The sequence below is a fragment of the Crotalus tigris genome, unplaced genomic scaffold, assembly GCF_016545835.1.
Source record: "Crotalus tigris isolate CLP2741 ecotype Arizona unplaced genomic scaffold, ASM1654583v1 scf7180000020351.1464749751:1500972, whole genome shotgun sequence".
Taxonomy (NCBI): domain Eukaryota; kingdom Metazoa; phylum Chordata; class Lepidosauria; order Squamata; family Viperidae; genus Crotalus; species Crotalus tigris.
In genome coordinates, this window is record NW_024097980.1 from 1,007,645 (window position 1) to 1,034,969 (window position 27,325).

The 27,325-nt window shown below is 43.6% G+C and overlaps 1 protein-coding gene across 4 annotated transcripts in view; it reads left to right on the top strand.

Annotated features, from left to right (window-relative positions):
- The window catches only part of ENOX1 (ecto-NOX disulfide-thiol exchanger 1), a 383,175-nt gene that overhangs the window by 250,913 nt on the left and 104,937 nt on the right, over nucleotides 1-27,325 (top strand). For all 4 annotated transcript variants that reach the window (XM_039366738.1, XM_039366740.1, XM_039366739.1 and 1 more), the window contains 3 exons: nucleotides 17,765-17,938; nucleotides 19,829-20,035; nucleotides 26,148-26,381. In XM_039366738.1, the coding sequence (XP_039222672.1) occupies nucleotides 17,765-17,938; nucleotides 19,829-20,035; nucleotides 26,148-26,381 (615 nt within the window). The remainder of the gene's footprint in view (nucleotides 1-17,764; nucleotides 17,939-19,828; nucleotides 20,036-26,147; nucleotides 26,382-27,325) is intronic.

Sequence of the window (27,325 nt, forward strand, 5' to 3'; positions counted from 1 at the left end):
AAAAAGTAAAATGGGTTTATTTATTTTTTAAAAAAAAATACTTTTGTTTGAGAGGAAGAATCCTGAGCATGTAAATTTTGCACCGAAACCAGGAGCAACTTTCCTTCAACTTGGTGAAGTAGGGAGTCTGCCTCTTGTTTATGTATGTTCAATCCTTCAAGGTAGGATAATTCAAGAAAAGACTTTGCAAGGATTTCAGGAATGGTGGTTTGTTGTATTGGTCCCACGGGTGCTTTACCAAAAGGCAGGCAGGCAGGCAGGCAGGGAGGGAGGGAGGGAGGGAGGGAGGAAGGAAGGAAGGAAGGAAGGAAGGAAGATGAAAGGAGGGAGGGAGGAAAGGAAGGAAGGTGAAAGGGAGGGAGGGAGGGAGGGAAGAAGGAAGGAAGGTGAAAGGAGGGAGGGAGGGAGGAAGGAAGAAGGAAGGACAGTAGAAGTAAGGAAGGAAGGACAGTGGAAGGAAGGAAGTACAGTGGAAGGAAGGAAGGAACCTGAAAAGAGAGAGAAGGAAGGAAGGAAGAATGGAAGGACGGAGGGAGGGAAGGAAGGAAGGTGAAAGGAGGGAGGGAGGGAAGAAGGAACGAAGGAAGGAATGAAGGTGAAAGGAGGGAGGGAGGGAGGAAGGAAGGAAGGAAGGAAGGACAGTGGAAGTAAGTAAGGAAGGACAAGGGAAGGAAGGAAGGATGGAAAGAGGAAAGGTGAAAGGAGGGAGGGAGGGAGAGATTGAGGAAGGAAGGACAGTGGAAGGAAGGAAGTACAGTGGAAGGAAGGAAGGAACATGAAAGGAGGGAGGGAGGGAAGGAATGTGAAAGGGAGGGAGGGAGGGAGGGAAGAAGGAAGGAAGGACGGAAAGAAGGAAGGTGAAAGGAGGGAGGGAGGCAGTAAGAAAGGAGGGAAGAAAGGAAGGAAGGAAGGAAGGAGAGTGGAAGGAAGGAAGGAAGGAACATGAAAAGAGGGAGGGAAGGAAGGAAAGAAGAATGGAAGGATGAAGGGAGAGAAGAAGGAAGGAAGGTGAAAGGAGGGAGGGAGGGAGGGAGGGAGGAAGGAAAGACTTATGATGGTTACAGAGTACCATGGTCACGTGATCATCATTTGCAGCCTTCCAAGCCAACTTCCAAAAAGCCAATTCAACGGGGGGGGGGGGGAGCCACATTTTTTTTAATGACCCCACAATTCACATAAGAGCTGCAGTGAGTTGCTTAAAAACTGTGGCATTTTCCCCCCGTAAAATTGGTCACGATTCACTTAACAATCCCCTTGCTTAGTGACAGACCTTCTGCCCTCCCCCCATTGGGATCATAAATTGGGGATTACCTGTAATCCTCAGTCCTTCCTTTAGCGGAATTGATTGAAGCTGGGGAAGACATAGCTTTACTTTTTCACGGGGGGAAAAACCTGCCTGTCGGAGGATTTGGTTAATGCAATAAATGGAACCGTCACCAAATTTAACCATTGCTTGTCCCCCCCCCCCCAGCCTTCCTTTTTAGGTCAGAAAACTTCCTGTAAGAAAAAATCAAGAAAGATCAAAAGACTTTTTCGTAGAACTGCACATTCTGTGTTGTTGTTTTTTAAAGGGGGGTTTGTGGATGTTTATTTTATTTTTAGGTTTCTGTTTGGCTGCTATCAAGCAGCATTTTATTTACATTTCTTGTTATTTTTTTCCAAACACGTCTAGCCCATGGAACCCCCTTGTTGCCCAGAAGTGTAATTAAATACAGTCAAATAAATACTTTTACAGCACTTTCCAGATAAAATTAGATTAGATAACCTTGATTGTCATTTTCCCCCTGTGGGCACAATGGCCCACGCTAAAAAAAATGAAATGTAGTTGCTTGCTCTCAAAGCATACCCATACATAACACACATTTAAAACATACTATATACAACATATGTATAGACCTACACCCTACATATAAGTAACATATAAGTATAAAGATTAATCACTGGTATAAAGATTAATCACTGAAATAAATGTTAATCACTGGTATAAAGATTAATCACTGGGATGCTGGGATAATTGTGGAAATACAATGTAGTTTTATCAATGGTCTGGAGATATTTCTTTCTTTTTTTCTTTTTTTGAAGCTCGTAGCTCAAAATTACCTTCACAAGGTAATTGGATGCAATCGTTTATTTTGTTAAAAACTGTGTCACGAAAGGAGTGAGCAGTGTTCTTAACTGCCTGTAAAATTAATACATTATTGAAATCGCTAGGAAAGTGAGTCATGTATAAAGCTTCGGAATCACTAATAATGTGAAGTAATAACAGCCTTTTGGATTTAGAGATATAATCCCGTGTAATTCTGGAATGCTAAGGAGACAAATGCGAGAGCTGTCAAAAATGGATAGAACAGAGGAACATTCAAGCTTCATTTCTACCAAAATAAAGGTTGCGAAATTAAAATGTACCCAGCGTTATAAGCAGTTCATCCTCATCCGACAAAGGCTTAGATGTATTTTCAACTCACAATCTCAGCTGTGTTCCTTAAAATATGCGGTTTGGTTATAGTTATAAAGGAAAAGATTCTTCCTGTCTGGGAGGAATGAAAGAATAAAACCATTCTCCGTTAGAACGTCAAAAGGGCTGCATTTTAAGGAGGTGATTGCTTTTTACCATACCATTTATTTTAAATTCCATTGAAGGCCCCCCAAAAATGTATTGTGAACAAGTAATTACTGTCTTTAAATTCCATTGAAGGCCCCCCAGAATGTATTGTGAACAAGTAATTGCTCTCTTTTAGAGAGATTTATCAGTTTTTTTTCCCAGTACCTGTGCAAAGAAAGGGTGATTATTTAAAGAAAAAAGGTCTATGAAGAATCTATTGTATACACAGTATGTAGTTAGGGCAAGTGTGTTAAGATGGAGAAATAGAAATTTTTTCAGCCGTTCTCCTTTATTAAGGAAGCATCTTTTGGGTTCATCTGCTCTTCAGTGCTCTCAGCACCCAGACACAATCTGAGCAATGTGATATACACAATACAATGCAGTGAGACATCAGTGCATCTGTACAGTGGGGAAACACAGGGCACAACACAGGAGAGCAAAGCCATCAGGGCAGGATTCAGCGGCATGTCTGCATAAAGATCAAGGCTGTCTACATTTTGGACAGAGAGCACCACTGGTTTGAAAGGGGGGGGGGGTCCAAGAGGCCATCTAGGTCCAAATTGAACAGCCCTCTCTCAATGGGGGGGGAAATACGACACCACCCCTCTCCCATCTACAACACAGTCCTTTCAGCAGTCCCAAGAAGGCTCCATTTGCACCACTCAGGTGACCCTGAGGACACAGGTAAACCTCCAGGTGGTCTCAATGACTCTCAGGAAGACTCCTAATGACCAGATGACTTCAAGGAGTATCAGTCCTTCCATCCTCCACCCTTCGGTCAGAAATAAAGGAGCTCCTTGGATGAGAAACGAAACATTTTCAAGGGGAAAAAAAACCTCAAGAAAGTCCAGTTGCCTTTTAGGAAAGTATCCTTACCTTGCATGTGAATTTAAGAAATATAATAATAATAATAATAATAATAATAATAATAATAGTAATAAAGTTGGAAGGGACCTTGGAGGTCATCTCGTCCAGAGCTACATGCAATTAATTGCTTCTATAGTTGTTACAGTTTTGACTTGTGTGCTTTCAATCAGAAGGGACCTCGGAGGTCTTCTAGCCCAACCCCCTGCTCAGGCAGGAGACCCTCTACCATTTCGGACAAATGGCTGTCCAGTCTCTTCTTAAAAACCTCCAGTATTGGAGCATTCACAGCTTCTGGAGGGAGGTTGTTCCACTGGTTAATTGTTCTCACTGTCAGGAAGTTTCTCCTTAGTTCTTGGTTGCTTCTCTCCTTGATGAGTTTCCATTCGTTGCTTCTTGTCCGGCCTTCAAGCGCTTTGGAGAAGAGCTTGACTCCTTCTTCTTTGTGGCAGCCCTTGAGATATTGGAAAACTGCTATCCTGTCCCCCCTCGTCCTTCTCTTCATTAAACTAGACATACCCAATTCCAGCAACCGTTCCTTATATGTTTTAGCCTCCAGTCCCCTGATCATCTTTGTTGCTCTTCTCTGCACTCTTTCTAGAGTCTCAACATCTTTTTTACATCATGGTGACCAAAACTGGATGCAGAATTCCAAGTGTGGCCTTACCAAGGCCTTGTATAGTGGTAATGCTTTAGTCATGGACTTGACCCTGCCCAGCCTGTTAATCCTGGACAGGGACATTGTAAAAAAACATATGTTCCCGATCTCCAGGAGCATCTGGTTACTTTTCTGCGAATTATGTCCATCTCGAGCTGGCCATTGGTAATGGAAGAACGATCTGGTGATCTGGTGTACTTCATTTTGTAGGGTAAGATATCCCAGCCTGAAAGTCCCAAATGTGCTTTTTTAGGAGGCAACTGGGCTTCCTTTGTTTTTCCTTGAAGACGTTTCGCTTCTCATCCAAGAAGCTTCTTCAGTTCCGACTGGATGGTGGAGGACGGAAGCATTTACATTCCTTGCAGTCATCTGGTTGTTTGCACTCCCTCTGAGAGGCGTTGAGGCCACTTGGAGGTTTACCTGTTTATCTGTCCAAGTGGCCTCTTGAAAAAGCATCTTTGGGACAACCAGGACCTGGATGATATAGAATCTCCGTAGAGAATCCACCTTGAAAACTTTCAACCCATCTTTATAGATCTTCAACTTTAGAAAGCTAGTTATCATCTTATCTTTCTTTCTTTCTTTCTTTCTTTCTTTCTTTCTTTCTTTCTTTCTTTCTTTCTTTCTTTCTCTTCCTTCCTTTCCCTCCCTCCCTCCCTCCTTTCTTTCTTTCTTTCTTTCTTTCTTTCTTTCTTTCTTTCTTTCTTTCTTTCTTTCTCTTCCTTCCTTTCCCTCCCTCCCTCCCTTTCTTTCTTTCTTTCTTTCTTTCTTTCTTTCTTTCTTTCTTTCTTTCTTTCTTTCTTTCGCATTTTGTTCCAGCTGGTGGTAGAATTGCGGCTGAGCAATCTTGCCCATAGGAAAAGAAAAGAATTCAAAATTACTGACAGAGAAAAGTAAGAATAAGAGACCGTGAGACTTGTGATTAAAGCGAACAGCAGAACGGCATCAATATTTTCTCCAGGGTGAATTCTGCCTGGAGCCAGTGTGAGCTTTGCAGTAAAGTTTGACAAAATATACGAATCAACTAAACGTACCCGTGATAGGCATCAAAGCTGCTCTACGCAATGGATGAGTCGAGACGCACAGCAGGTTTTTAGACAAACATCAAAGCCTATGTACAATTGCGAACAGTACAAATTACACTTAATCTCAGCTCAGGATTTGCTAAAATTAAAGATTTTTCTTTTTCACTGAAGGTCGGCCAACATGGGCGAGGTGCTGGCACAGAAGCATCCAAATTATGCAAGTTGGAATGAATATCTGTGACTTTAGATCTGTGCTTAGAAACTATCCCGGCGAAATCAATAGGATAAAAGAGAGGGAAAAAAGTGCGCTCAATATGTTTTGAGCCATTTATTTATTTATTTGGCTCGATTCGCCAGCTGCTTTTCGGCTAGGAAAGAACACGGTGAAAAGAACATGACGAAAAATAGATCAGCGGTTGCGTTGATAGAAAGGAGCCAGATGTAAACCAAATCTTTGCCAAGGCACTAATCCTTTGAAGTTGCGTTCTGCAATGAAGGGGATCATGTTTTTGCATGGAGGGTGAGGTTTAATGCCCAGAAGTAAGTATTATAAACTTTTAAAAAATTGGTACTAGAGAAGATAAGCCCTCTCAGTGAAATTTCTTCAGCTACAGAGGGTGGGCAGAACTTAAGGAGTGGCCTTGAAAGATCACGGGAAGCAATAAAGGAGAATATTGGTTGCACAGGGATTGAATTGAGGGGTCCTTGGTGCTTTCTGAGTTTGGATGTTGTCTTGCAGACTTTTCATTAGCCAAATTAGGTAATCTCATCAGTGCTAGGAGGCAGTAAGGAGTGCGAGAGGAGGAGGAGGAGGAGGAGGACGACGACGACTACAAGGACGACGACTGTGGGGTCCTTGGCGCTCTCTGAGCTTGGTTATTTTCTTGTAGATGTTTTATGGCCCAAATTAGATAACTTCATCTGTTCTAGGAAAAAGTAGGGTGTACAGAGAGGAGGAGGAGGAAGAGGAAGAGGAAGAGGAGGAGGAGGAGGAAATGGAAGAGGAGAGGAGGAGGGGAGAAGGGGAGGAGGGAAGAAGAGGAGGAGGAAGTGGAGGGGGAGGAAAAGGAGGAGGGAAGAGGAGGGGAGGAGGGGAGGAGGGAAGGGGGAGGAAGTGGAGGAGGAGGAAGTGGAGGAGGAAGAGGAGGAGGAAGAGGAGAAGAAAAGAAGAAGGAGGAGGAGGAGATGGAAGAAGAGGGGAGGAGGAGGGGAGGGTGGAGGAGGAGGAAGAGGAGAAGATGGAAGAGGAGGGGAGGATGGAAGGGGAGGAGGAGGAAGTGGAGGGGAGAAGGAGGAAGAGGAGGAGGAGATGGAAGAGGAGGGGAGGAGGGGAGGAGGGAAGGGGGAGGAAGTGGAGAAGGAGGAGGAGGAGGAGGCAACGACTATGGGATCCTTGATTCTCTCTTGGTGGTTTTTCATGACCCAACTAGGTAACATCACCAGCGCTAAGAGGAAGAATTGCTTCCAAAGCAAAGACAGATAAATCTGGCTTGAGCCCAGTTTAAAGAAACTTATTTGACTGCACTGAGGATGTTACCTAGCTGGGTAATGAGATGTCTGCAAGAAAACAGCCATGCTTGGAGAGCACTAAAGGCCTCACAAAGTTTTTTTTTCTTACTTTGAATCTTTAATTTCATTTCCTTGCCATCCCATGGAAAAAGGATCAAATGGAGAAAATTAAGAACTTGCACCAATTTTTTTTTGTGCAGATGGAAGAAGTTGTAGTTACCAAGGCCTCTCTATCTACCTTTGTGTCCTTGAACTAGAAGCTTGAATGCTTGGGCCCAAATGGTGGTGATTTGTTTTTCAAAATATATTGGCTTTTTATTTTTGATCTAGTACATTATAGAACTGTATCAAGAATTAACACGGAATATTTTGTGGTTTTTCTACAACTAAGTAGTTTCCGTTATGGCTTGATGACAAGATAAAAGTCTGTTTTTCTCCTCAGTTTTAGCTCAGTTCCAAGTCCTAAGCTGCCAAAATGCAAAACCTACATATTATTAAATATTGCTAAGTTGATATCCAATAACCATACAACAAATTTGCGGGAACATCCCAGCAACAACACAATTGCTTATGAATAACTGATGCTATCAAATAACATTCATCTTTCACAAACTGACTTTCGCAGAATAATTTATGGTGTCTCAAGAAACGAAATAACTTTTTTTTCCAACTTCCATTACCCTCCGCACCTCACAAGAGTTATAATGTTAGTTTCTCATTCTTTTTTTAAAAAATGCTATAATTTCCAGTGCCACAGAACAGACATCTGTTTCATCTTGGTATAATACTGTGTAATCTCTGTGCTGGAGAGAAAAAGTGAGGGAGTATAATAAAAATTGGCTGTGTTGGTAGGAATTTGATGAAATAAAAAACGAAGCGAAAAAAAAAATCTATAAAGTACAGGTCCTTGGACTCAATACTCCAGTTATAATGCTGTGTATCAGAATCAGAATAGACCTGGAAGGGACCTTAGAGATCTTCTAGTCCAACCCCACTGCTGAAGCAGGAGACCCTAAGTGGAATTTTCCTCCAATGGGGTTTTCCCATGGATTTTACCAGGAAACATACATAGGACAGACTAGAAAAGTCAGTGCCCTCCTAACCATATCCAAGCACTCCGAATTTGTTGGTGATGTCCATTTTGCTCTACGAGTTCATGGTGACCTAACCCTAACCCTAAGTGGGATTTTCCTCCAATGGGATTTTCCCATGTATTTTACCAGGAAACATAGATAGGGCAGCCTAGAAAAGTCAGTGCTCTCCTAACCTACCCAAGCACTCTGAACTTGTTGGCGGTGTCCATTTTGCTGTATGAGTTCATGGTGACCTAACCCTAACCCTAAGTGGAATTTTCCTCCAATGGGATTTTCCCATGTATTTTACCAGGAAACATAGATAGGGCAGGCTAGAAAAGTCAGTGCCCTCCTAACCATACCCAAGCACTCTGAATTTGTTGGCTAGGTCCATTTTGCTCTACGAGTTCATGGTGACCTAACCCTAACCCTAAGTGGAATTTTCTCCTATGGGATTTTCCCATGTATTTTACCAGGAAACATAGATAGGGCAGGCTAGGAAAGTCAGTGCCCTCCTAACATACCCAAGCACTCCGAGTTTGTTGGCGATGTCCATTTTGCTCTCTGAGTTCATGGTGACTAACCCTAACCCTAAGTGGAATTTTCCTCCAATGGGATTTTCCCATGTATTGTGCCAGGAAACATAGATAGGGCAGCCTAGAAAAGTTAGTGCCCTCCTAACCATTCCCAAGCATTCTGTGTTTGTTGGGGATGTCCATTTTGCTCTATGAGTTCATGGTGACCTAACCCTAACCCTAAGTGGAATTTTCCTCCAATGGGATTTCCCCATGTATTTTACCAGGAAACCTAGATAGGGCAGGCTAGAAAGGTCAGTGCCCTCCTAACCATACCCAAGGACTCTGAATTTATTGGCGATGTGCATTTTGCTCTACTCGTTCATGGTGACCTAACCCTAACCCTAAGTGGAATTTTCCTCCAGTGGGATATTCCCATGTATTTTACCAGGAAACCTAGATAGGGCAGCCTAGAAAAGTCAGTGCCCTCCTAACCATACCCAAGCACTCCGAATTCATTGGTGATGTCCATTTGGCTCTACGAGTTCATGGTGACCTAATCCTAACCCTAAGTGGAATTTTCCTCCAATGGGATTTTCCCATGTATTTTGCCAGGAAACATAGATAGGGCAGCCTAGAAAAGTTAGTGCCCTCCTAACCATACCCAAGCATTCTGTGTTTGTTGGTGATGTCCATTTTGCTCTACGAGTTCATGGTGACCTAACCCTAACCCTAAGTGGAATTTTCCTCCAATGGGATTTCCCCATGTATTTTACCAGGAAACATAGATAGGGCAGCCTAGAAAAGTCAGTGCCCTCCTAACCATACCCAAGCACTCGAATTTGTGGCGGTGTCCATTTTGCTCTATGAGTTCATGGTGACCTAACCCTAACCCTAAGTGGAATTTTCCTCCAATGGGATTTCCCCATGTATTTTACCAGGAAACATAGATAGGGCAGCCTAGAAAAGTCAGTGCCCTCCTAACCTACCCAAGCACTCTGAACTTGTTGGCGGTGTCCATTTTGCTGTATGAGTTCATGGTGACCTAACCCTAACCCTAAGTGGAATTTTCCTCCAATGGGATTTCCCCATGTATTTTACCAGGAAAGATAGATAGGGCAGGCTAGAAAAGTCAGTGCCCTCCTAACCATACCCAAGGACTCCGAATTTATTGGCGATGTGCATTTTGCTCTACTAGTTCATGGTGACCTAACCCTAACCCTAAGTGGAATTTTCCTCCAATGGGATTTCCCATGTATTTTACCAGGAAACATAGATAGGGCAGCCTAGAAAAGTCAGTGCCCTCCTAACCATACCCAAGCACTCCGAGTTCGTTGGCGATGTCCATTTTGCTCTACGAGTTCATGGTGACCTAACCTAACCCTAAGTGGAATTTTCCTCCAATGGGATTTTCCCATGTATTTTACCAGGAAACATAGATAGGGCAGCCTAGAAAAGTTAGTGCCCTCCTAACCATACCCAAGCACTCTGAATTTGTTGGCTAGGTCCATTTTGCTCTACGAGTTCATGGTGACCTCACCCTAACCCTAAGTGGAATTTCCCTCCTATGGGATTTTCCCATGGATTTTACCAGGAAACATACATAGGACAGACTAGAAAAGTCAGTGCCCTCCTAACCATACCCAAGCACTCCGAATTTGTTGGCTAGGTCCATTTTGCTCTACGGGTTCATGGTGACCTAACCCTAACCCTAAGTGGAATTTTCCTCCTATGGGATTTTCCCATGTATTTTACAAAGAAATATAGATAGGGCAGGCTAGAAAGGTCAGTGCCCTCCTAACCATACCCAAGCACTCCGAGTTTGTTGGCGAGGTCCATTTTGCTCTATGAGTTCATGGTGACCTAACCCTAAGTGGAATTTTCCTCCAATGGGATTTCCCCATGTTTTTTACCAGGAAACATAGATAGGGCAGCCTAGAAAAGTCAGTGACCTCCTAACCATACCCAAGCACTCCGAGTTTGTTGGCAATGTCCATTTTGCCTTATGGGTTTATGGTGCTCTAACCCTAACCCTAAGTGGAATTTTCCTCCAATGGGGTTTTCCCATGTATTTTGCCAGGAAACATAGATAGGGCAGCCTAGAAAAGTTAGTGCCCTCCTAACCATTCCCAAGCATTCTGTGTTTGTTGGTGATGTCCATTTTGCTCTACGAGTTCATGGTGACCTAACCCTAACCCTAAGTGGAATTTTCCTCCAATGGGATTTCCCCATGTATTTTACCAGGAAACCTAGATAGGGCAGGCTAGAAAGGTCAGTGCCCTCCTAACCATACCCAAGGACTCCGAATTTATTGGCGATGTGCATTTTGCTCTACTCGTTCATGGTGACCTAACCCTAACCCTAAGTGGAATTTTCCTCCAGTGGGATATTCCCATGTATTTTACCAGGAAACCTAGATAGGGCAGCCTAGAAAAGTCAGTGCCCTCCTAACCATACCCAAGCACTCCGAATTCATTGGTGATGTCCATTTGGCTCTACGAGTTCATGGTGACCTAATCCTAACCCTAAGTGGAATTTTCCTCCAATGGGATTTTCCCATGTATTTTACCAGGAAACATAGATAGGGCAGCCTAGAAAAGTTAGTGCCCTCCTAACCATACCCAAGCACTCTGAGTTTGATGGCGATGTCCATTTTGCCCTATGCGTTCATGGTGACCTCACCCTAACCCTAAGTGGAATTTCCCTCCTATGGGATTTTCCCATGGATTTTACCAGGAAACATACATAGGACAGACTAGAAAAGTCAGTGCCCTCCTAACCCTAGCCACGCACTCCACCTTTAATCGTCTTAGTTCCTCTTCTTTGCACTTTTCTCAATGTCTCAACATCTGTTTTATAATGTGGTAACTAAAACCAGACGAAGTATTCCAGGTGTGGCCTTACTAAGTCTTTATAAAGCGGGACTTTCTACGTTTCTATTATTTTCTATTTTGACTATTTTTCATTGGTTTTAAATCTGAGAATAGCCAGGAGGTAGATGAAATTAATAAAGCAGCCGAGGGAAGGCAAGAATCAACTTAAGCAAATCAGAGCAAATCCCGAAAGCTAAGTTTTGGAAAGCATTATGGATCAGAACTTCCCAGTTCGGAAGATTTATTGTTCATGCCTATCCAGGTAGTCCAGGACGACCACAATTGAGCTCAAAATTTCTCTTGCCAAGCAAGACAGTTCTTAAGTGAGCTTTGTCCGCTTTTTTACGCCCTTTTTTGCTACAGTTGTTCAACGAATCTCTGCAGCTATTAAGTTAGTAACACGGTTATTAAGAGAATCTGATTTTCCCCCTTGACCAGGGGTAGGCAACCTTGGCTCTTTTATGACTCGTGGACTTCAACTCCCAGAATTCCTCAGCCAGCATGGGGGAATTATGGCCCCCTCATGACTGGTGGACTTCAACTCCCAGAATTCCTCAGCCAGCATGGGGGAACTATGGCCCCCTCATGACTGGTGGACTTCAACTCCCAGAATTCCTCAGCCAGCATGGGGGAACTATGGCCCCCTCATGACTCGTGGACTTCAACTCCAAGAACTGAGTCAGCATGGGGGAACTATGGCCCCCTCATGACTCGTGGACTTCAACTCCCAGAACTCAGCAGCATGGGGGAACTATGGCCCCCTCGTGACTTGTGGACTTCAACTCCCAGAATTCCTGAGCCAGCATGGGGGAACTATGGCCGGTGGACTTCAACTCCCAGAATTCTCAGCCACAGGGGGAACTATGGCCCCCTTATGACTCGTGGACTTCAACTCCCAGAATTCCTCAGCCAGCATGGGGGAAATATGGCCCCCTCATGACTCGTGGACTTCAACTCCCAGAATTCCTGAGTCAGCATGGGGGAACTATGGCCCCCTCATGACTCGTGGACTTCAACTCCCAGAATTCCTCAGCCAGCATGGGGGAACTATGGCCCCCTCGTGACTTGTGGACTTCAACTCCCAGAATTCCTGAGCCAGCATGGGGGAACTATGGCCGCTTTATGACTGGTGGACTTCAACTCCCAGAATTCCTCAGCCAGCATGGGGGAACTATGGCCCCCTTATGACTCGTGGACTTCAACTCCCAGAATTCCTCAGCCAGCATGGGGGAACTATGGCCCCCTCATGACTCGTGGACTTCAACTCCCAGAATTCCTGAGTCAGCATGGGGGAACTATGGCCCCCTCATGACTCGTGGACTTCAACTCCCAGAATTCCTCAGCCAGCATGGGGGAACTATGGCCCCCTCATGACTCGTGGACTTCAACTCCCAGAATTCCTCAGCCAGCATGGGGGAACTATGGCCCCCTCATAACTCGTGGACTTCAACTCCCAGAATTCCTCAGCCAGCCTGGCTCAGCTCGGAAACCTCTCCCTTTCCCCTCAGCTGGCTCAGGAATTCTGGGAGTTGAAGTCCACGAGTCATAAAAGAGCCAAGGTTGCCTACCCCTGCCCTTGGTTTTCCTTGTCAGAAGGTTTTAAAAGTTCACCACGTGATCCCGGGATGCTGCAGTCATCATAAGTATGAACCAATTGCCAAGCACCTGAATTTTGATTACGTCACCACTGCTGCAATGGTCGTAAGTGTGAAAAACCTTCATAAGTCACATTTTTCAGTGCTGTTGTAACTTTGAAAGGTGACTAAATGCATTGGAGGACTAACCTGCATACAAGAATCTTGGTCAATTAACGGTCAGCACTAAATTGGTGCTAGATAAGGGTTCGCGGGAGTCCAGAGGGATTGGACCGGGAGCGTTTGTGGAGACATCACGATTCTAGGCTAAGTCCTCTCTTGACTCCGCCTGCAGACTCTGCCTGCTCTTCCCCTACAGATTATGAGCAGTTGCCCCCTTTGCGTCTGTCTCAAACCTGGTGGATTACAACTCCGCGCATTTTACATAAAATAAGAACAGCCCCTATCCATGTGTTGGAATCTGGCAGTCCAACAGGACGCCTTATGGATAACGTGGAGGCCAGAAATAAAAAAATGAAAAATAAAAATCAGAGTGAAACCTGCCAGAAGTAGAAAGTGGGAACTTGACAAACATGCAGAGCAGATGCTTCCAGATGAGGGGAGTAATGAAGCAATATTATGTCTCACCATCTGGCAGCTGAGGGCCAGTGCCAAGAACTTACGCTTTGTACACAAATCCTGATGAGATCGCGGACAACGGGGGTGGAGTAAGATTATCTCCCCGTGTCCCACCCTCAGCTCCTCGGCAGAATGGAATGGGACACATCAGTAACAACCGTGAACCCGCCTTTAAGCCACGGAAGCTGCTTTGAGACCACGTGAAGGATTTGTAGACGTGTAGTAAAAGTTATCCACCCAAACCCGGGAGAGGAAGTCTGGAGCCAAGCTAGACCAAGCAGGAGAGGGTCTCCGTAGAGGAAATTTGAAACTTCATCCGTGTGTGTTCTTCCCAGCCATCCCACCCAATTAGCTCACACAAAGCTTATATACAAGAGAACATTCAAAGTCTTTCCAACCTCGGGCCAATGAGGCGCTTTTGAGAAGTTAAGCTTTTCGTGTCACCGTGCGATAAACATGAGAGGGGGAGGAAAAAGTCCTTTGATCAAAGTCTCATTTTCGGTGCAATAATTGAAGGTATTGCAACATGCCCAAACGCAGACACCGCTCTTTATTCTGCCTGCAAATATCCACAGAAGGACAGTGACCGTTTTTAAAATCTTCTGTGCAATTGGCCTGTATCAGAGAAAAGATACTAGCTAGACCTTCCTTCCTTCCTTCCTTCCTTCCTTCCTTCCTTCCTTCCTTCCTTCCTTCCTTCCTTCCTCCTCCCTCCCTCCCTTCCTCCCTTTCCTATCAACTCCCTCCCTCCCTCTCTCTTTTCCTTCCTCCCTCCCTCCCTTTCCCATCAACTTCCTTCCTTCCTCCCTCCCTCCCTCCTCCCTTTCCTTCCTCCCTCTTTTCCTTTCTTCCTTCTTCCCTTTCTCCCTCCCTTCCCTTCCTTCCTATTTTCCTTCCTTCCTTCTTCCCTCTCTCCCTCCCTTTCCCATTAACTTCCTACCTTTCTTCCTTCCTTCCTTTCTACCTCCCTCCTCCCCTTCCTTCCTCCCTCCCTCTCTTCTTCCCTTTCCCATCTTCCTATCTTCCTTCCTCCCTCCTCCCTCTCCTTCCTCCCTCTTTTTCTTTCTCCCTCCCTTCCCTTCCTATTTTCCTTCCTTCCTCTCTCCCTCCCTCCATCCCTTTCCCATTAACTTCCTTCCTCCCTCTCTTCTTCCCTTTCCCATCTTCCTATCTTCCTTCCTTCCTCCTCCCTCTCCTTCCTCCCTCTTTTCCTTTCTTCCTTCTTCCCTTTCTCCCTCCCTTCCCTTCCTTCCTATTTTCCTTCCTTCCTTCTTTCCTCTCTCCCTCCCTTTCCCATTAACTTCCTCCCTTCCCTTCCTTCCTTTCTACCTCCCTCCCTCCCCTTCCTTCCTCCCTCCTCTCTTCTTCCCTTTCCCATCTTCCTATCTTCCTTCCTCCCTCCTCCCTCTCCCTCCTCCCTCTTTTCCTTTCTTCCTTCTTCCCTTTCTCCCTCCCTTCACTTCCTCCCTATTTTGCTTCCTTCCTCCCTCCCTTTCTTCTTCCCTTTCCCATCTTCCTATCTTCCTTCCTCCCTCCTCCCTCTCCTTCCTCCCTATTTTCCTTCCTTCCTTCTTCCCTCTCTCCCTCCCTTTCCCATTAACTTCCTACCTTTCTTTCTTCCTTCCTTTCTACCTCCCTCCCTCCCTTCCTCCCTCTCTTCTTCCCTTTCCCATCTTCCTATCTTCCTTCCTCCCTCCTCCCTCTCCTTCCTCCCTCTTTTCCTTTATTCCTTCTTCCCTTTCTCCCTCCCTTCACTTCCTCCCTATTTTGCTTCCTTCCTCCCTTTCTCCCTCCCTTTCCCATCAACTTCCTTCCTTCCTTCCTTCCTCCCTCCCTCCCTTTCTGCAGATTTCCCGATGTACAGATTAGTATCGAAATTTACATTCTATCCTGCAAATGCATTTTATCCTGCAGGATTATTTCATGCCAGCGTTTCTAATGCCAGATCTCTGCGGTCAGAGAGTGAAGCTGATTGGCAGGAGAATCCTGTGGAAGAAGCTCATACAATACGGAGGCAGCTTTTGCGCCCAACACCAGGGAATCTGCTTACAAGGTCAAGTAATTAGCTGACTTGTGAGGAGGATTAGAAAAACTCACGAAAAGGGGGCCTGTTGGCTACGTCCGGCTTCCACGTTCAAGTAACCGTCTGTGCAAAGGGCAGTCCTCTTGGAGGATCTCTCCCCCCGCCCTTCGTTCTGAACTTCCTGTGGACACGGAGTTGATTACTGGAAGAATTGTTGGTTTGACTCAGCCGGATTCTTCTTGTTTGAATCAAGGCTGGTACGAGACTCAGAAGCAAAGAAGGTGGCGGAAATCTTAGCTCTGCAAAGATCTGGGAAGCGTCACAATGTTGTATGGGTAGTCCTTGACTTACAATCACCTGTTTAGTGACCGTTCAAAGTTACAACAGCATTGACAAAAGTGACTTTGACCATTTTTCACCATGACAACCACTGCAGGATCCTCGTGGTGACGTGATCTGAATTCGGAGGCTTGGCAACTGGCATGTACTGGTGACAGTTGCCCTGTGATCGCCTTTAATGACTTTCTGACAAGCAAAGTCAACGGGGGGGGAGCTAGATTCACTTAACAATCGCGTTACTAACTTAACAACTGCAGTGTCTTGCTTAGCAACAGATACTTTGGGTTCAGTTGTGTTCGTAAGTCAAGGACTACCTACAGCCTGTGATGGAAGACTTGATGCCGTCGAAATGAAACGTGATAGAAGTAGTCCTTCATGTTGAGTCTTCTCTCCCGTGGCCTTCACTGCTTTGTTCTTACCAAAATTGTTGAATCAGCAAGTAGATCTGAAGAACGGAAGGGGAATCTGGAGCTTGTGCTCCAGAAAAGAACCAATTTCATGATGGTAACGATGATGATGTTTTAATGACCTATCACAGTGGTTCTCAACCTTTTCTTCACCATGGACGCCCCCCCTTAAATATCTTTTGTGACCACGGATCCCCAAGACTTAACTCAAGATTTAAATCATAACATTTCTTCAAGTCATCACGGACTCCCCGTGATGACATCACAGCCCCCCAGGGGTCCAGCGACCCCAGGTTGAGTGTCAAGTGTGAAACTTTTTACAGCTACATGCCTCTGTGTTTCAAATTGCCTTTAGAAAAAGGGGGTGGGAGGTGTTCCTTACAAGTGGGCAGATGGAGAAACAAAACTTCTTCGATTCAGCTGCAGACCGTGGGAGCCTGAAGCCTTGTCAAGGACACCAAAACAGGTGTGGATTTGAAGCAGATGGTTCCCATAACAAAGTGGACTTGTTGATATGGATTACATAAGATGTTGGGGGTTTGGCTGGGAAAACCACTATTTAAGTCAATGAATTGGTGTGGGAATCTCAAAGTTAGCTTTGCTTCGACATAGCTATGCAGTGTATTTGATAAATCTTAAAATTTTCGGAAACGGTATTAATCTGGAGTTTTATTTGGATTCTCAAGCAGGATGTTGACGTTGAGAACCACTGACCTATCAGATTCACATTCTGTCTCAACAAAGTCTCAAAAAAAAAAAAGATGTTGAGACTTTGGGGGAAAGAAAAGTGCAGAGAAGAGCAACTAAGATGATCAAAACCCTGGAGATTAAAACATATGAAGAACAGTTGCAGGATTTTGGTTTGGCTAGTCTAAGGAAGAGAAGGAGTAGGAGTAACATGATAGCAATCTTCCAATATTTGAGGGGCTGTCCCAAAGAAGAGACAAACTATTTCCCTGGTTAATTTTTTTCTTGTTGTCAGTATTAATACCACTTTACAATGCCTTGGTAAGGCCACACTTGGAATACGGCATCCAGTTTTGGTTCCAATGATGTAAAAAAGATGCGGAGACTCTAGAAGAGCAACAAAGATGATCAGGGGACTGGAGGCTAAAACATATAAGGAAAGGTTGATAGAATTAGGTATGTCTAGTTTAATGAAGAGAAGGACGAGAGGTGACATGATAGCAGCGTTCCAATATCTCAGGGGTTGCCCCAAAGAAGAGGGAGTCAAGCTATTCTCCAAAGCCCCTGAAGGCAGGACAAGAAGCAACAGATGGAAACTAATCAAGGAGAGAAGCAACCTGGAACTAAGGAGAAACTTCCTGACAGTTGGAACAACTAACCAGTGGAACAACCTGCCTCCAGAAGCGGTGAATGCTCCAACACTGGAAGTTTTTAAGAAGAGACTGGACAGCCATTTGTCCGAAATGGTATAGGGTCTCCTGCTTGAGCAGAACTTGAAGACCTCCAAGGTCCCATCCAGTTCTATTCTGATGGATTGGCTCATGTTAGGTAGCAGCTTCTTCTACGTGCATGGTTATTTTGTTTTTAGAACAAGGCTGATGGGCCTGACAGGGATACTATACAAAGCAAGGTGACAGTGGACAGTAAGTGAAACTTGCCCTAAAGTTCATAAAAAGTTTCTGTGCTGTATTTGCAGATTCCATTTGCGTGAGGGGCTTTGATCCAAGCCTCCGGATGATGACGGGAATCACTCCGATTAACCCCATGCTGTCAGGCATGGGCCTCGTACCTCAGCCTCCCGCCACCGAAGTCCCTGTCATCAAAGAGATTATTCACTGTAAAAGCTGCACTCTCTTCCCTCCAAACCCAAGTAAGTAAACCTGGTTAGCTAAACAAGTTAGCTTAATGAGGGTTGAAACTACTAGGCTGGCGCAAAGCTTTTTGAGAGTTGATGGACGTATCGCCTAGCCACCTAACGACAGGGGGAAAGGATCTTGCAATTTTAACATAGCAAGATAATGTATAGGGTCTCCTGCCTGAGCAGGGGGTTGGACTAGAAGACCTCCAAGGTCCCTTCCAACGCTATTGTTCTATGTTCATGGTAGGTGGCTGGCCAATCAGGAGAACATTCCTCAGGTCTGCTTTTAGAATCACTAATGTTAATCTCACAACGTTGCCAACTTTGGGGGTAACTTCAGGATCTCACAGCAGAAGGATGGAATGCAATAAATGTTGCTAGTTTCTGGGAAAGATCTGTTTAAGTGGTGCCTAATTTAATCTTGTAGTTTCTATTTTTAAATTTATGTCCTGTAGCATGCCTTATTTTAATTGTGGTGCTTCTGACATGAATAAACCAATCAACCAACTCTGGTATCACTTCCTTCCTTTAGTATTACTTACTGAAACCGTATTATCAATAGTGCTGCCTTATCACCTTTGGAAGTCCTAAAATGAATAGAATAATGGGATGGGATGGGAGGGAAGGGAATGCAGAATAGAATAGAATAGAATAGAATAGAATAGAATAGAATAGAATAGAATAGAATAGAATAGAATAGAGCAGAGCAGAGCAGAGCAGAGCAGAGCAGAGCAGAGCAGAGCAGAGCAGAGCAGAAGAATGAAGAATAGAATGGAATGGAATGGAATGGAATGGGAGGGATGGGATGGGATGGCATGGGATAGATCAGAATAGAATGCAGAATAAATGGAATGGGATGGGATGGGATGGGATGGGATGGAAGGGAAGGGAAGAGAAGAGAATGCAGAATAGAAGAGAATATAGAATAGAATAGAATAGAATAGAACAGAACGGAGTAGAGTACAGTAGAACAGAACAGAGCAGAGCAGAACAGAACAGAACAGAACAGAAGAATGAAGAATAGATTGGAATGGGAGGGATGGGATGGGATGGGATGGGATGGGATAGATCAGAATAGAATGCAGAATAGAATAGAATGCAGAATAGAATGGGATGGGATGGGATGGGATGGGATGGGAGGGAAGGGAAGGGAAGGGAAGGGAAGAGAAGAGAAGAGAAGAGAATGCAGAATAGAAGAGAATATAGAATAGAATAGAATAGAATAGAATAGAATAGAATAGAATAGAATAGAATAGAATAGAATAGAATAGAATAGAATAAAATAGGATGGGATGGGATGGGATGGGATGGGATGGGATGGAATGGAATGGAATAGAATAGAATAGAATAGAATAGAATAGAATAGAATAGAATAGAATAGAATAGAATAGAATAGAATAGAATAGAATATTTTTTATTGGCCAAGTGTGATTTGACACACAAGGAATTTGTCTCTGGTGCATAAGCTCTCGGTATACATATAAACCACAGAGTGATAGGTCATAAATCATAGTTACAATCATTAATCCTAAAATACAAGCAACAAGCGACAAATCATAAGGCCAATAGGAGAAGGTAGTCGGAAAGATGAGAAGATGGGAAAAGGTGGGAAATGAGAAGAAGGGGTAGATGAGAAGGATAATAGCCGTACAGCCCTACTACATCTTTAGGCCTGAGACAGTGATAACCCGTAGGGATGTGTGAGTCGCCCTTTAGCAAGGAGCTAAATTACTCCAGCAAAAACAGCCTTAAGTCAACTAAGAGATGGAAGAATCGCTTCAGGACAGATTCTTCCCCACCGTGCCGGATGTTGGTGTTGAGTGAAGCATGGATCGATCTGGAGGCTTCGGCAAGGAGATCTGGACTCTCCGGTAATCTGTGCGATATTCCGTTTTGTCTTAGATCTTCCACCCCCTTCGACAAGGGAGAGACCGCCGGGATGCAAAACCGTGTTTGTCGGAGGATTGCCCGAAAATGCGAGCGAGGAAATAATCCAGGAAGTCTTCGAACAGTGCGGGGACATCACGGCCATCCGAAAAAGCAAGAAGAATTTTTGCCACATCCGTTTTTCAGAAGAATTCATGGTTGATAAAGCCATTTACCTTTCTGGTATTTATCAACTCCTCCCATGAGTCTCCGCCTCTCATTTGTATTGTGTGATATTTCCTTTTCTTTTACCCGTATACTATAGATCTCTGTCAGCTCTCTCTCTCTCTCTCTCTCTCTCTCTCTCTCTCTCTCTCTCTCTCTCTCTCTCTCTCTCTCTCTCTCTCTCTCTCTCTCTCTCTCTCTCGACCTTGGAGAAGGGATTGCAGGCTGGTAACAGCCATCTTTTCTTTGCATCCGCCAAGAGCTTTGCAGCATTTTATCTGCATTTTACATGTTGGAATGGAGCTTCGTCCTTCCCTGTCACTAGTTAGTTAGTAGAAATCTCTAACGCGGTAATTTGAAATGTACCGTAGATGTGTGGACAGCAAATGGATTTATTTGCTTATGCTATTCTAATATACCCCTCTGTCATGAATGACAGCTATAGGCTGATTTTGTGTATCACTTTAACTACCAACTAAGCTTCCAGGTAGTTAAGCAAATAGATTTATTTGCCTATGCTATTCAATATGCTATTCTATTCAATATGCTATTCTATTCTATTCTATTCTATTCTATTCTATTCTATTCTATTCTATTCTATTCTATTCTATTCTATTCTCCATTCCATTCCATTCCATTCTAGTCTAGTCTAGTCTAGTCTAGACTAGTCTACAATCTGTCTATTCTATTCTATTGTATTCTGTTCTGTTCTGTTCTGTTCTACTGTACTCTACTCCGTTCTATTCTATTCTATTCTATTCTATTCTATTCTATTCTATTCTATTCTATTCTCCATTCTATTCTATTCTCCATTCCATTCCATTCCATTCTATTCTATTCTACTCTGTTCTGTTCTGCTCTACTCTACTCTACTCTACTCTACTCTACTCTACTCTATTCTATTCTATTCTATTCTATGCTCTACTCCATTCCATTCTAAACTGTTCTATTCTATTCTATTCTATTCTATTCTATTCTATTCTATTCTATTCTAGTCTAGTCTAGTCTAGTCTAGTCTAGTCTAGTCTAGTCTAGACTAGTCTACAATCTGTCTATTCTATTCTATTGTATTCTGTTCTGTTCTGTTCTACTGTACTCTACTCCGTTCTATTCTATTCTATTCTATTCTATTCTATTCTATTCTATTCTATTCTATTCTATTCTATTCTATTCTATTCTATTCTGCATCCCATCCCATCCCATCCCAATCCATCCCATCCCATCCCATCCCATCCCACTCTACTCTACTCTACTCTACTCTACTCTACTCTACTCTACTCTACTCTACTCTACTCTACTCTACTCTGTCTCCCCCTCTCTTACTCTAATGGCAAGATGAAAATGGAAAGGCACTTAGCTGCCAAATTTTCACTCTTGATACCAGCTGTCTTGAATCCTATCTTCAAAGAGGCTAATACAGAAAATATTAAATTATATTTCTTCTGCATCCCAGTCTCTCCTACCACTCAATCCATTCCACAGGCCCAGGGAGCCCCAGTGTTCAGACAGAAAGCAGGAGTCACCTGTCCCCACCCCCACTCCATATAAGCAAACACTCCCTGCAAATGGCTTCATCCAAGCAAGGAGTGGCAAATTGCTTTGCATCCTCTCAAGCTGGATTTTGATGACATTTTACTAGCGGAATTCAATACCTGACTATCTTCTCGCTTGACAGACGGGCAGCTGTCAGCCACGAAGATGGCTTGCTTTAATTCTGCTGAATTATTGTTTTTCCACGATGATCTTTATTACATTTTCAAACATAAAATGCTCTGAAATGGAAGAGGATAATTTCCCAGGCTTATAATAGGCAAGAGACATTAAAAAAAGAGAGAAGATATAATTGACAGCACTTACGATTGTGGTGACACACAAAGGCTACCTCCTGGTTGCCACTTTCGGCTTACGCTAAATGACAACGCACTTGTCGGAATACGTTAAGCCGGTCCTAGGAAGGTCGTGCTAGCACCGATCCTGTCTATAGTCCTTGGCTTACATTTAGTGACCGTTCAAACTTGCGATGGCACTGGAAAAAAGTAACATGACCGTTTTTCACACTTACGACCTTTGCAGTGTCTCAGAAGGGTATGGCTAGCTGATGAGAGCTAAATAGCTCGAAATAGCTATACTAGTCTCCCTTTAATTCTTTCTTGGCAAAATCTAAATTTAACACAGAAATAGTTTGTTGCAGTAGCATCTGCCTGTAAAAGCTCCTAGATTGGGGCTGAAAGGTGAAAGCAATAGCAGATTGCTCCGTCCCATATTTGGGTAGACCAGGTGCTCTGTTAGACTGGTTTCACCTGAAAACACTTAATCTCTCCTCACTGGTACAGCAGACAAAAGCGAGGAGAACCATGGCCTAGAACCATGATACAGCTGCCTAATGTGCAAGCGGCCCAGGTTCGAATCTCAGAAGGGTATGGCTAGCTCAGTGATGGCGAACCTTTTAGAAACTGAGTGCCCAAACTGCAACCCAAAACCCACTTATGTATCGTCAAGTGCCGGGTGGGTGTAGCCCATTGGCTGGGTGTGGTCAATTGGGTGGGCGTGGCTATGGTGGTAACAGCAGACTGGGTGGGACTAAAAAGTTCAATCAGTCAATTCCAACTTTGCAAGATTTTTTTTTCCCCGCGCGAAGTTGAAATTGACTAATTGAACCTTTTTTTTTTTTTTGCACATGGCCTAAAGCGAAAAGGTTTTATAAAACCCATCTGAAGGCCTAGGACTGGGGCAACGGTGCCCGTGCCCACAGAGAGGGCTCTGTGTGCCGCCTCTGGCACCCGTGCCACAGGTTCGCCACCACTGGGCTAGCTGATGAGAGCTAAATAGCTCGAAATAGCTATACTAGTCTCCCTTTAATTCTTGTCAAGTCCCAACTATGCATTCCTAAATCCCTTTTGAGTGATCAAAGAGACTATTCTATTCTATTCTATTCTATTCTATTCTATTCTATTCTATTCTATTCTCCATCCCATTCCATTCTAAACTGTTCTATTTTATTCTATTCTAGTCTAGTCTAGACTAGTCTACAATCTGTCCTATTCTATTCTACTCTGTTCTGTTCTACTCTACTCTACTCCGTTCTATTCTATCCAAGACTTCTATAAACTTTTTCTGATTTGTCATAACTAGCCATTGTGGCTACACTGAAGGTGTCGCTCTTCATAAATGCGGGCATTTGATGGATAAATCCATCTCGCGTGGCGATGGAAACATTCTGCAGAGGTTTTGCTTGCTTGTAGCAGCGGTGGGGTGGGATGGGATGTCACGTCACCTTAAAGAAGTCAGTCTGACATTGTGCTGTTGTGAGGTCAGCCCACTGTCTGTGGAGATACTCCATCATCCAGGTCATGGTTTGGCCCCAAAGTGCGTTTTCCAAAAGACCAGCTGGATTTTCTTGGTTTCACCTCGAAGACACTTCTCCTCTCTTCCAAGAAGCTTCTTCAGTTCTGAAGCACCAGTTCTGAAGAAGCTGAAGAAGCTTCTTGGAATGAGAAGTGAAATGTTTTCAAGGGAGGAAAAAATAAATAAAACACCAAGAAAGTCCAGCTATCTTTTGGGGAATGCCCCTTTGGGATGTAAGCCAGGGTTTGTGACATGGCACACATGCCCCAAAGGTGTGGAGCGATGCATCACGAGGTTGTGAAGCTGCTTTTGTTAATTTGACAAAAACAAAACAGGCGAAGTTGTGGATAGTCCTGTTGATGACAGTTAGAAACGAAGGTGTTGCTTACACATTATTTTTATTAGCTCAGATCTGAATCCAGTTTAGCTTTTCTGAAAGTATGCAAAACTGTCTTTGCAAGTGCTTTAAGATCCACCAGTTTGTGCTGACATAGGAAGATTAAAGATATATCAACCAATGGTTTTGCTAGAAAATAAGTTCTCTTTCTTTGATTTGATCTTATTAGCTTTCAATTCTTTCTCTATCTCTCTTTTTCTCTCTCTTTCTCTTCTGTCTCTCTTTCTCTTCTGTCTTTCTCTTCTCTCTCTCTTCTCTTTCTCTTTTCTCTCTCTCTCTTCTCTCTCTCTTCTCTTTCTCTTCTGTCTGTCTCTCTATTTCTCTTCTGTCTCTCTCTCTCTTCTATCTTCCCTCTTTTTCTCTTTTCTGTCTCTCTCTTCTCTCTCTTTCTCTTTTCTGTCTCTCTCTCTCTTCTCTATCTTCTCTCTCTCTTTTCTATCTCTCTCTTTCTCTCTTCTCTCTCTCTTTCTCTCTCTCCATTCAAAATTAGTCTGTTAAAGGAAATGAATGAATAAAGAATAAATAAATCTGGATGAACTATATATAGGGCAGAGCTGACTATGGAAATCTATTTTCTGCACGCGCCAAGATGCAAAATCTGGTCCTGTTGTGTTTTCATCATAAGGTGAAAGCTGAGAGATATCATATTTACACTTTCCCAAATGCCCAGATTGCATATTTCCTTACTTAAGAATTGAACTACCGTAGTGTTTTCTTAGCACGACATGCAAATTTTGTGCAGTTTGGTCTAAGACACTGAAGTTGGTTTTTCTTACAGGCCAACTGAAAAGGCATACAGGTAGTCCTCAACTTAACGACTACAATTGAGCCCAAAATTTCCATTGCTAAGTGAGACCTTTGTTAAGTGAGTTTTGCCCCACTTTACAACCTTTCTTGCCACAATTGTTAAGTGAATCACTACAGTTGTGGAGTTAGTAACACGGTTGTTAAGTGACTTTGGCTTCCCCATTGACTTAGCTTGTCAGAAGATCAGAATAGAATAGAGTAGAGTAGAGTAGAGTAGAGTAGAGTAGAATAGAATAGAATAGAATAGAATAGAATAGAATAGAATAGAATAGAATAGAATAGAATAGAATAGAAAATATGGAATGGAATAGAATAGAATAGAATAGAATAGAATAGAATAGAATAGAATAGAATAGAATAGAATAGAATAGAATAGAATAGAATATAGAATAGGACAGAATAGAATAAGAGAGTAGAGTAGGAGAATAGAATAGAATAGAATAGAATAGAATAGAATAGAATAGAATAGAATAGAATAGAATAGAATAGAATAGAATAGAAAAAATAGAGAATGGAATGGATAGAGAATGGAATGGAATGGAACAGAATGGAATGGGATGAGATGGGATGGGATGGAATGGAATGGGATGGGATGGAGCGGAACAGAATAGAAAATATGGAATAGAATGGAATGGAATAGAGTAGAGTAGAGCAGTGTGGAGTGGAGTAGAGTAGAATTAAAATAAGAATAGAATATAGAATAGAATAGAATAGAATAGAATAGAATAGAATAGAATAGAATAGAATAGAATATAGAGTAGAATTAAAATAAGAATAGAATAGAATAGAATAGAATAGAATAGAATATAGCGTATAGAGTAGAATTAAAATAAGAATAGAATAGAATAGAAAAGAAAAGAAAAGAAACAGAATAGAATAGAATAGAAATAGAGTATAGAGTAGAATTAAAATAAGAATAGAATAGAATAGAATAGAATATAGAGTAGAATTGAATAGAGTAGAGTAGAGTAGAATTAAAATAAGAATAGAATATAGAATAGAATAGAATAGAATAGAATAGAATAGAATAGAATAGAATAGAATAGAATATAGAATAGGACAGAACAGAACAGAATATTCTTGATTGGCCAAGTGTGATAGGACACACAAGGAATCTGTCTCCAGCGCATACGCTCTCAGTGTGCATACAAGCCACAAGGGATCAATCATGATCATAATCATGGTGATCACATGACCCGGAGATGCTGCAACCGTCATAAGTACATGCCAGTTTCTAAGCCCCTGAATTTAAATCACATGGCCCTGGGGAGGCTGTGGTGGTCTTAAATGTGCAAACCGGCCATCAACCACTTTTTCCCCAAAGCTGGTTTACTTTCAAACAGCCACTAACTGAACAGTTGTAAGTCAAGGACTACTGTAATATTTTTTAGAAGACAAGTCTATGCACACGTGTCCGGTTACGCTTCACGGGAACAGCAGGCGTAATCATCTGTTCATCCACTTGATAACGTATGGAATAATAATAAGAAAAAAAACCTGATTAAAATAACCACCTTCACAGAAGTAGAAAGAACCGCTCTATTTTTTAAAAAAATTATTTTTGGGGTTTCTTGTTCTCAGGCTACCGCATGCGATTAGGATCGAGCACGGATAAGAAAGACTCCGGGCGCCTCCATGTCGATTTTGCTCAGGCCAGGGATGACTTCTATGAGTGGGAGTGCAAGCAGAGGATGCTGGCGCGGGAAGAACGCCACCGTCGCAAGATGGAGGAAGACCGGATACGTCCGCCTTCGCCTCCCGTCATAATGCATTACTCGGAACACGAGGCCTCCCTGCTGGCTGAAAAATTGAAAGGTACCAACGAAGGAGAATATTTGCAGCTCAGGGTTGAAATGAGGGGGGCCTTTGGGGCTGTCTGAGCTTGGATGTTTTCTTGCAGGCGTTTCATGACCCAACTAGGGAACATCATCAGTCCTAAAAGGGAATGGGTTTGGAGGAGGAGGAGGAGGAGGAGGAGGAGGAGGAGGAGGAGGAGGAGGAGGAGGAGGAGGAGGAGGAGGAAGAGGAAGAGAAGGAGAAGGAGGAGGGGTGTGTGAGAATTGTGGCGTCCTTGGTGCTCTCTGAGCTGGGTGTTTTTTCTTGCAGAGGCTTCATGACTAGGGAATATCATCGGTGCTAGAAGGCAGTAGGGTTTGAAGAGAAGAAGAAGGGGAGGAGGAGGAGGAGGAGGAGGAGGAGGAGGAGGAGGAGGTAGTGGAGGTGGATGACGATGGGGTCCTTAGTGCTCTCTGAGCTACATGGTTTTCTTGCAGACATTTCATGACTCAACTAAGTAACAACATTAGTGGTGGAATGGAATAGGGTTTGCAGGGAGAAGGAGGAGGAGGAGGAGGAGGAGGAGGAGGAGGAGGAGGAGGAGGAGGAGGAGGAGGAGGAGGAGGAGGAAGACTGGGGTCCTTGATGCTCTCCGAGCTATGTGGTTTTCTTGCAGACATTTCATGACCCAACTAAGTAACATCATCAGTGCTAGAAGGGAGTGGGATTTGTGGAGAAGAGGAGGAGAAGGAAGAGGAGGAGGAGAGGAGGAGGAGGAGGAAGAGGGAGAATGTTGCATGGTCCTTGGTGCTGTCTGAGCTTGGTGATTTTCTTGCAGATATTTCATTACCCAAACTAGGTAACATCATCAGTGCTAGAAGAGAGTAGGGCTTGTGGAGAGGAGGAGGAGGAGGAGGAGGAGGAGGGGGGAGGAGGAGGAGGAGGAGGAGGAGGAGGAGGAGGAGGAGGAGGAGGAGGAGACA